The sequence below is a fragment of the Lactuca virosa genome, chromosome 9, assembly GCF_052849685.1.
Source record: "Lactuca virosa cultivar CGN04683 chromosome 9, Lactuca_virosa_CGN04683_v6, whole genome shotgun sequence".
Lineage (NCBI taxonomy): Eukaryota > Viridiplantae > Streptophyta > Magnoliopsida > Asterales > Asteraceae > Lactuca > Lactuca virosa.
Window position 1 is genome coordinate 270,335,046 of NC_136434.1, and position 11,443 is coordinate 270,346,488.

The following is an 11,443-nucleotide window of genomic DNA, read 5'->3' on the forward strand; positions in this document are numbered from 1 at the left end:
AATGAATATAATTTTGCGATTTTACACGCCAGGTATTTGTATGTATGTGATAGATCTATTTCGAAAATTAATACTCTCGAGTTGTGTTCACATAGGGTCTATCACCTAAGAGCATTGGGTATGGGTGGGTGTTATAACACCAAAAAATTGTCACCTCATCATGACACATCACACTTAACACCACACCATTTAGATAGGAAATGGTGTTCAATGTTATAACATGTGTTAAGAAAGAGAGATAGAGAAAAGAAAGAAATCTAATTGATGGAAAATGACGTTTTGGCCCGTTCTCTTTACAACGCTGCATGCGATAACACCGGTTCATGGTGTTATAATGTCGTTGTGGAGTTGCCACGTAGGCTCCTCCACGACGTTTTGGTTCCATACTGATTGGTCTAATATTCAATACCACATATCTATTTCAGAAAAGTTATAAATGTCACTTAATCATGAATCAAAATAAATTTATGCTTAGAAAATCACTCGATCTCATAGTTTGTATTTAAGTACTTCTCTTTTTCTTATCCAAACTTTTAGAATTGTTTTTTTGTCCCCCGACTTTATTAGGCATGCAAAATTTTGATCGCCTAACATGTGTGAACTAAAAAATAGCTCACAATCTTTTGATTTCTTTATTCATGACCATCATCATGCATGAATTTGTGTTTCCACTATTGAACAATCAAGATCTAAAGAATCTTCTCCATGATTATCACATTCTTGGATCGATTAGCAAATCTTCTTAATTTCATCGTATTCTATGCTATTATATGAAATTGCAATATGTCTTTGTTATATCAAGAAAATGATGCCGTTGCCTTGATTGAGAACCTATATATTAAATTAATTCTGGTTGCTTTAATTTTTTTTCCCAAAAACGTATACAAAAATTGGGGTAGAATAGTAGAATAAGCAAGACACATATTTAAAAATTAAAATAGTTTGGTGGTAAAGGAGCATTCATAACTACTATTTAATGATAAATTAATAGATTAACTGAATGAGTTATATTTAAAAAAAAAATCCCGCTTTTATGCAAACATTGAAATGCTATTCGTATTATTAAAAAAAAAAAAAAAAAAAAAAAAAAAAAAAAAAAAACTAGATTATAACCTGCGGTAAACACGAGTAACGCATAAAAAACATACAAACGTCTATAGATATTGCATAATAATAAATTTTTTTATGGCTATTGGTATTATTGAAATGTGTAGAAGATACACTGAAATCAATAAATATCTATAATTGTTGTAGGATCTCTTTATAGACAATATTTTTTGTTTTATTAGTTGAACTACCTTCCGCGTCACATATGAGTACCTTCAAACCTTTTTTACTTGTGACACGGGAAACATCTATATATAACTGACCATGAGTGAAAACAGGTCTACGCAAGTATAATCCAACATTTGATAATGATTGTCCTTGACTTTTGTTAATGGTCATAGCGGAACAAACATCTATGGGGAATTGCATCCACTGAAAATGGAATCAAATTTTTTTTTTATCAGACGAGGTTAACTTCATGCGAGGTATATAAGTAGTCTCATTGAAAAATCTGTCAGATATGATTCGGGCTTCAATGACGTGTCTTCCAAGCCTTAAGAACAGTAATCTAGTACCATTGCATAGTCATTTGGTTTGGTCGATATTATGAAGTAACATGACCAGAACACCTTTTTTTAGTATAAGTTTATGGTTGGGAATTCTGGAAGCATTAAAACCATTCAACACATCTGGAGAATATACTGATCCCTCAAAAGAATCTTGTGCCTTAGTCTTACATAAAGAATTTGAACTCAGATACATTTTCCCTTCATCTTTCATCAATTCTAACATGTAGGCGTTGATAGCATTGACTTCTTCATTTGTAGGGACCAAAATAGCTTTATCTTGAAAATACGATGGATCATCAAGATGGTTCTGAAAGAATCAATAAATGGTGGATACAATTGAATGAATATGGTTACCCGTAGTGGGAACGATAACATCTTCTGGAAATCCAACTTCAACTTCACCATCATTAGGGCCACAAATAGTAAATTCGCCAATTTTAAGAATCCATTCAGCAAATGATTTTGTCTCTTCAAAATCATTGTTTGGACATCCGAGTTGAAGCCTCATGTTTACATTCAAATGTAAAATTGTACATTCACGCCATAATCTTGATGAATGAAATGATGCCTGGACAATATCTGCACGATTTCCTCTTTGTATTACTGGAAGAATCTGTCGAACGTCACCTCCAAATGCAATGTTCTTCCCTCCAAATGGTTTATTATTGTCTGATGAAATGATAACGTCTCTAAGGGTCCTATCAACTACCTCGAAATAATGACGGTGAATCATTGGGGCTTCATCCCATATGGTAAGTGTAGCTTTATTCAACAGCTCAGCTACATCGTTACCTGGCGTAATAGAACAAAACTAATCCTCATTTAAGTTGATTGGTTTACGAAATCTTGAATGCGTTGTCTTACCACCAGAGAGTAAGAGTGCTGCAATTCCGCTTGAAGCAACGTTGATAATAATTTTACCATTAGATTTAATAGCAGCATACAGTGTCTTCCAAACAAATGTTTTTCCTGTTCCTCCATAACCATACAGGAAAAAGACACCTCCTTTTTTGTTGTCAATGGCATTGATAATAGTAACATAAACCTTTTTTTGCTCGACATTTAATTTGGAATGCAGTTGTTGATGTTCGACTTCAAGACTGGCCGGATCATAATTAAGCTCATCTTGAATTAACATATTGCAAGAATCCTGAATATATTTGTGATCAGGTAATGGCATATTGGGTATTTGTTTCAGACTCAGTCCACAACTCAATAAAGATTTCTCAGTCTATGACAACGTAAGGTGGAAAATTGCTTCCGGTTTTAGCTTCAAGCCTGAAAAGACAAAAAATTATGAAATTATTTATTTGTAATATCAATTAATTTAAGAACGTTTTTGTATGTAAATGGGTTAGATTATTTGAAAGTGTACTTGTTACGCTGGTTCACGAATGTAAACGACGTCATCAGAAAGACGATTATATGTCTCTTTCAAACATGATGAGGTTGGGATAGACTATCGGATAATCAACATAATAAATAGAGACCTGCAGAATAAAGCAGTGGCCCAATGATGTGTTTCGTGTATAGAAGATATGTACTATCTATCATCGTCTAATAGACCAAGAGCGTATCAAGCATCTTTGTAAGATTCATAAACGGGCCGGTTAACTATCCTGATATCTTCATAGCAAGTAGGACCATTTACTTTGTTGAGCAAAATGCATAAGTAATAAACATCACCTGACTTGGGGGACACGTTATTAATTCTACCAAGTGACTTTGTCTTTGTTTTTTTTCTTGACCATACTTTATCTGATTTATACCACACATATTGACTTGGGAATTCAACATATGATAACATTCGTGCCTTTTCATCATAGCTGTTACATTCCATCCAAGCCAAAAATTGAGAAGTAACAATAGTTGGTTTAGAAACAATATTAGTAATACGTTGGGATGGTTTAAACAGAATAGGATGTTGGTCTTCAAGGTGAAAGGACAACCTTTCAACAGGACGTCTTCTATAATGAATATCATACCCAACAAGTCTCCAGCATGTCTTACAAGCCGAAATGTAACGAAAATTGTAAAAGTCAACAATTTCATCACGGTTGTTATTTTCTTTATGTTGCTTTTTTTATTACCGGAGTCATAAAAAGAGGTTGTGATCCTGTCTGGTCCTTTGTTAATATACTTAAAAAGATATTTTATCGATCCAAGTTGATTACACCACTCAAGATTCATATGCGCTTGATATTTCTTCAAAAATATCTTATTATATGGAACAACATATCTAAAAAAGGAAAGAAACATGTCATAAATAACATTAAAATCATATTATTTTTAAAACAGAGAAAAAACAAATAAATATATATAATAATTATAATTTTTATATTATATAAACTATTTAAATGATATATTATAAATGTATATAAAAACGATGTATGAATAGTTTACATGACTTAAACTTGATTTATATAAACTTCAATGTACATGATATTGTAACTTGTTTAGGGATATTATGTATTAAAACATATAACATATATTTCATATAAAAGAAAAAATTTATACATAATTAAATATACATATGAATAAAAAATGATTTTTTATACCTGTTGTCCAAAGAGACATCGTTTTTCACGATATTGTTTCCATTGTTGCGTCTTCTATAAACCGTATAACCATCGTCGTCAATATATGTATGATTTGTATAGTCTTTTGGAAATCCTTTAGGACATTTTCCTTTTTTCATACATGGCATAAATCGAAATTCATTGCTGCATGGTCCATGTATCATGTTGTCACAACCAATTTGATACAATTCTGGTTCAAGCTCCTTGTCTGGCAATTCAGCACATATAAAACGATCTATGTCTTCGGGATTTGGAAGTTTACATTTTTTATCTAAAAAGAAGCATATGCGACAATGTAGAAGACCCCTGTTTTGAAACTCGATGGTATATACAACAGTATGAGGCAATTAAGTTAGTTGGTTAACACATAATATTATAAAATCATTAAAAAAGATAATGAATAATGACATTTTAGATTTATACCTCCATCGACTTCACCCAAAAAAATTTCTTCCTTCAGTCGACTGATTAGTGAATCAAGTTTTATTTTAAATTTTTGTATCAAAATATCGGGCCTGTCTTCCGATTTAATATTCTCAGATTCAACAAATCTAATTACCTCTGGCCATTTAGGATTCCATGTAAGGGTTAAAAAAAGATCTGGATAACCAACCCACTTAACCAATGTCATTGACTCTGTAACGACGTAAATTTAAAAAAAAAATTCATTTTTAAGACATAATAAAACTCATATAGTATTCTCAAAGTCTCATGTATCGAATGTCATCATAATAAAACATATCCCAGAATCTCAACACATAATCTTCTGCCAGTGTGTACAAATCATGCTGGAGCCTTCCCGCGATCCTCGGTAGTACCTGAAACACATATCACATAACACGGTAAGCATAAATGCTTAGTAAGTTCCCCAAAATACCACATACAACCAATTCGCCACTCGAGGCTATACTCTGTAAGACCCTCTGGTCACTGTGTCTCAGCGGAACCCTCCAGTCCCGTAGCTCGTTGGACCCTTAGGTCTGGTCTAGCTCGTTGGACCATCTGGTCCGGTCTGGTTGAGCCTTCCGGCCTCATAAATCGTTGGACCCTCCGGTCCGTTCTGGTTGAGCCTTCCGGCCCCATAAATCGTTGGACCTTCCGGTCCGGTCTAAATCATTGGACCCTCCGGTCCGGTCTATATAACACATAGCATACAAATATCACAATGCACATAAACTCAAACATACACATAACATGCAAGACCCTCCGGTTTGCACATAGTTACCACTCTAGGTAATGTATAGTGAGAAGACTCACCTCGTATGACGTCTAGAAAACTCTCGTGCTCGATATCCCCGATCTAGCCTCCGTCTATCAAATGATAATACTTTTTAATCAACAATGATTCTCATAGGCTAGACTCATCCCTTCCTCTCAGAAGAGGAAAAGACCATTTTACACCTCCAATGGTCCAATGTCCAAATGTTGACCAAACCCTAAAAGTCAACCTCCGTCAACGGTCCAACTTTGACTAGACTCGTCGAGTGCACTCGGGTGACTCGGCGAGTCCATGCGTGTCCTCTGAATCATCCTAAGGGCTTACTCGACTCGTCGAGTTAACCCTTCTCTCGACGTGTTACCACTGATCACGAATCGTGGTGTAACACGATCCAACTTGTCGAGTCCTCTCATGGACTCGACGAGTTCCTTCCATAAGAAAGCTCAAACGACCTTCTAAGGTCAGATCTGTTTCTCTAACCTATAGATCTGACCTTCTAACACCCAAAAGTCATGTAAAGGTCTGAACTTGAGTCTCATGCATGGTGTATTTTGCTCTATACACCATTATGACTCCATTGAAGCTTCATAGCTTCAAGGTTCCAAAGGTACTCTCTCAAGGCTTCCTACTTTCTGGTTCTCTGGACCTCACAAGGTCCAGATCTACAAAATAACTCGTAAAAGGGTTTGGAGGCACCCAAAACCCGATCTAAATGGTGTTACAAGCCCTAACTCAACAACCAAAGGAAATCTATTCAAACACCAGTGAGACAAGAGCTTGTACCAGATCTGAAGCTTGAATAAAGATGAAGTTGATCCACCAACTCTCCTCTGAGATCCTTGCAATACTCTTGACCTTCTTCTTCAAAGAAATGGCCTCCAATTAGCCTCTTTCCCCTCTAGCTCACAATTAACTCTAGGGTTTCTCTCAAGGGACGAAGACACTGCTGGGAAGAGCCAAGGAGGCTATAAGTGCCTTTAAATACGCCCAAGCCTGAAAGAATTAGGGTTTCTGCCAACAGCGCTGACTCGACGAGTCCATTCATTTTCCACGTCACCAAGTCGCGATCCTACTCGACGAGTTAAGGCGCCAACTCGTCGAGTCACTCCTCATAACTTAGAAAATAATACTCATTTTATCATACCCGAAAATCCGGATGTTACAATTCTCCCCTACTTGAATTAGATTTCGCCCTCGAAATCGCTCCTCACCAACGAATAGATCTAATCCAATAATCGAGCAGTACCATCGAAAGGATCTCATACCCCACCGCTATCTTCCTCTCTGGACACCAAAATTCAAACAGGAACTCCTCCCTGGAAAAGGACAGACCCATTTGCCACTACGCTACCCCTTCTGACTCTGAAGAATTTGGAAACTTTAGTAGTCTGACCCACCGCCAGACCGCCCTCTCAGGATATCACTACATTATTCGTTCCTCGAATAATAAACCCTGATAGCTCACTGCACCCCTGATTCTCTGGTGGGGACCGATAAAAACAAGTCCACGCCCAAAACTGGCTACCGATCACTCGTCCCAGACATGATAAACAATCCAGATCATATACCAAGGAGTGAAAAGGTCACATTACACCAGGGACTCATCCACTGTACTGCAATCACAACCCTTCTGAACAACGAACCCTTAACACCTTGACCTCAGGCATGAAAAATGATCATGCTTGTTCATAAGCGTCCTCCGACATCTGACAAACATACCTCAGTTCCCTTCTCATGCCCCTTTTTAACACTGAGTGCCAGGTCTGCTCTCGACCCAACAGTTGAACCTCCAAAGGTTATCCATTACATGTACCAAAACGTCTCACTGACTTCCTTATCAATACAACTATCTCGGCCCAGTGTGACACACAAGTCATGAAGTTCGCTTTACCTCAAGCGGATACGGAGTTCGTCTCACCCCGGACCTCTGTCGTCTACTACTCATCAGTTCCATGCGTTTCGCGGTTCCCATACCAACTAATTGACCGACTCAGGTCTAAGACACCATAGGACAACCAATACCCTTCAACATGGAACTCATCTCTGAATCTGAAATCTCCTCTCGCCTACCTGACGCGTTACTAGAGCCAAACTCAAACTCGAGAGTTTGATCTGACCCAGAGTTGGAACCACTCGTCCCAATGAACCACTCAACACATGACTCATGAACCGTAACTCATGCGTTCCTCACTGATCCACTTCCCTTTGGTCGCGACAACCACTACTCAATTCAGAATATAATGAATTCCGACAAATATGGAGACCCCAGTCTCGCCCTTGGTTCGACCACCACGCTTCCACAACTCAAATATTGGGGTTACTCATGCCTAAAAATCTTCTGCGTCATGCTCTGATCAGAGAATACTTCATCACAACATTCTCTCGCTGACTAGTGAGTACTACGACTCCTCGCAGCATCACAACAACCTCTCACTGAATAGTGAGTACTACGGATCCCCGCAGCATCACAACAACCTCTTACTGAATAGTGAGTACTACAGCTCCCCGTAGCATCACAACAACCTCTCACTGAATAGTGAGTACTACGGTTCCCCGCAGCATCACAACAACCTCTCACTGAATAGTGAGTACTACGGCTCCCCGCAGCATCACAACAACCTCTCACTGATTAGTGAGTACTACGGCTCCACGCAGCATCACAACAACCTCTCACTGAATAGTGAGTACTACGGCTCCCCGCATCATCACAACAACCTCTCACTGAATAGTGAGTACTACGGCTCCCCGTAGTCTTACTGCCCTTGCTCTTACCACTTTACAATCTCATCCACAGGTCGACGCCACACTGCGATATTAACTCATGCCCTGCGGACCAACCATAGGTGTACACGTTTACCCAAATTATGCGTTGCTATTCCTGACGACAGCCGCCATAACATAACACCTTTCCCTGTTGCAATCCACATTCTCGAATAATCTCGCTTGATGTCAATTAGCTGAAAGGGTTCCCACTGGAACCGTAGACACCTGATACCCCACTCGTCATCCCATAACTCGAGTCTCACAATAATCCGAGATTTAGAACATCATACTCGGATACCTCGGTACACCATCACAGAACCTCATGGTGTCCTGTCTCAACCACTGATCTCCTACTTACAGCATCGTACACAGATACCACAATGCGTTCCTTCAGGATTCACAACTAATCTTCATGCCACGCATCACGTATCTTCGGAATATTTCCATACCTTGAGCCATAAATTCCCAGCCGTCGAAACTATCCTTACTAGCCACCACACAGTCTTCGACCGACGGCCACCTGTCGTGGAGACACCCATCCTTTCCTTAACACATACAACTTGCATTATCTCGATCTGCCCTCGCCTTGACCACCAATAACCCTGGTCTCATGAATCCATAGTGCATGTCTCTATCCAGTTCCCTAACCGCTCTTGAACAAATCTCTAATCCTCTCAATAAAATACCCGGTTCTCCCCTACTCAGGGTTCGAACCATCACCAATTGTCGCACCAATAATCTATTCCACAGACTGTTCCCACTAGGAACATCACACTTACTCTTGGAAGGTACTACGCAATGCTCGGTGGTCTCCCCGATAGAGACCCCGCAACTCCAAGTACCCCGAATCTCAGATGACATCCTCAGAAACTTCTCATCATGAATGCCTCTAATCATACAGAATCTCGTACCATCCCATTACCGGACATCTCAACTATCCAGTAGTAACTCGGACTCTTAATCTGAAAAGAATGAATTATCATACTCCTCCTTCTCGACTCCTCAACCAACGTTCCATCACGTGGGTTGTAATAAGAGCGGAGACCTCATTACCACACTCAATAATCATCATAGACAATAAGAGCCACAACCCCAACATCCTATTCTTGATCGTCTGCCTCTGCAGCTAATACATGCCCTACATTGATCATATAGGGTGTATCCTTATCCGTAACCATCTCAGTCCCCCACTGACAACCTGCTCATTCTGTAACATTACCTCTCGGCAGACATACTGCCCAAATACTCTGATGGAAGGTAGCCATCAATGCTAACCCTCAGGGTTCTACCCCCAAGCTCCGAAACCGAATTCTCAACACCTCTTATGTTTCCCACAGGAAACGGAAATAATACCACCCATGTCACAGAAGGTGACATCTCCACTATCGGCTGATTGCTCAACTCATGCTGCAATCCTTCATAAACACCATCTCTACTCATCCCTGAGTCTTGCGACTTCATCTGACATCTCACCAAAATACCTTCGGATCATCTCGACTTCCATCACAAGGGATGCTTCTTTGAAACTCGTTCAACATGGACCTCTGGCCCCAAACTCTTTCACATCTGATCTCGGACTAACCAATCACAACAGAATAACTGGTAAACCAGAAGCATTAACCGCCACGAATCATGGTACTCGAACCATGTGGCCACCTCTCGATTTGCTATGAATCATGGTACCCGAACCATGTTATCTCTTCTCAATTGGCTACAATCATGGTACTCGAACCATGTTCTCTCTTCTCAATCCACTACGAATAATGGTACTCGAACCATGTTCTCTCTTCTCAATCTGCTATGAATCATGGTACTCGAACCATGTTCTCTCTTCTCAATCCGTTACAAATCATGGTACTCGAACCATGAAATCACCCCTCGATCTGCTACAAATCATGGTACTCGAACCATGAAATCACCTCTCGATCTGCTATGAATCATGGTACTCGAACCATGTTCTCTCTTCTCAATCTGCTATGAATCATGGTACTCGAACCATGACATCACCTCTCGATCTGCTACAAATCATGGTACTCGAACCATGAAATCACCTCTCGATCTGCTAGTTAAAACCTCCGGAATGTTCCCTGTATTGAGTATGGGTCCTGTTGTTTCAGTAGTACGGGCCCATACTACCTGCCACATCTACCCATACTTTTTACACGGACCATCCCCGAGTTCCTAAGTAGTTGCTCAACCTTCTCGATCACCAATCCTGTCACGCGTGTTCGCTCCTCTGCGAAATGCTCCACTCTGTCAGCGTACTCATCTGACTAGGGTCACCCTTTCCTAGGCTCTTCCTAGGTTCTCACACTTCTCCGCCATCAGCTACTGAAGAATTCCTTATGATGCCAGCCATCTACCTCCTGAATATCGTCATATTCACTTAGTAGCTGACTCTCATTATCAAGAGTTCCACAAAGCATGAAGCAAGCAGCATTCCGGCATCGAATAACCTCTACCAACATGTAAAACCACTCTAGGTTATTACCCACTTGCTCTCCTCATACTCAAAGGATATCACCGAACTCAAGCAACTTTACCCCACGCGGACATCCGACTACTCTCTCAGTAGACTCCTGAAATGCACATCTAGGTATCGCTCCTAGATTACTCCTCTACTCAGATCCCTCTCTAAAAGGATTCCTGATGGAGACTCATACTCAGCACATACTCGATGGCACATCGCATATAACAGCAACTCCTAGGCTAAGGCATCACAAATCAGGCCACTCTAGTCCTAAAATATGAAATACCTAGCCTATGTCTACCATGCATAACATATAACATAATATCTCATAACACATAATGTAAGGGTATTTTGGGAAATCACCGTTCGGGCGCTGGCTGATCGTACACACTGCTCCGTTCTGATCTTCTCAAAAATCTTTTACTCTTTTAGAAAAATTGTTTCTTTTATGAAAATTTCCTCAAATCCTCAGTTTGAGTTCAGATGCGCCTGAAGGTGCATCCGAATCCCTCAAACCAAGGCTCTGATACCAACTTGTAACGACGTCAATTTTAAAACAATTTTCCATTTTTCAAACATAATAAAACTCATATAGTATTCTCAAAATCTCATGTATCGAATGTCATCATAATAAAACATATCCCAGAATCTCAACACATAATCTTTTTCCAGTGTGTACAAATCATGCCGACGCCTTCCCGCGATCATCGGTAGTACCTGAAACACATATCACATAACACGGTAATCATAAATGCTTAGTGAGTTCCCCAAAATACCACATACAACCAATTCGCCA

General features: G+C 39.7%; 1 protein-coding gene across 1 annotated transcript; it reads right to left on the reverse strand.

Annotated features, from left to right (window-relative positions):
• Positions 1-1,632: 1,632 nt before the first annotated feature.
• On the reverse strand, positions 1,633-2,796 carry LOC145140535 (uncharacterized). The gene is made up of 3 exons (XM_079073995.1): positions 2,481-2,796; positions 1,984-2,408; positions 1,633-1,923 (listed from the first exon to the last, which is right to left on the reverse strand). The coding sequence occupies exons 1-3, from the start codon at positions 2,794-2,796 to the stop codon at positions 1,633-1,635; spliced, it is 1,032 nt and encodes a 343-aa protein (XP_078930121.1).
• Positions 2,797-11,443: the final 8,647 nt, after the last annotated feature.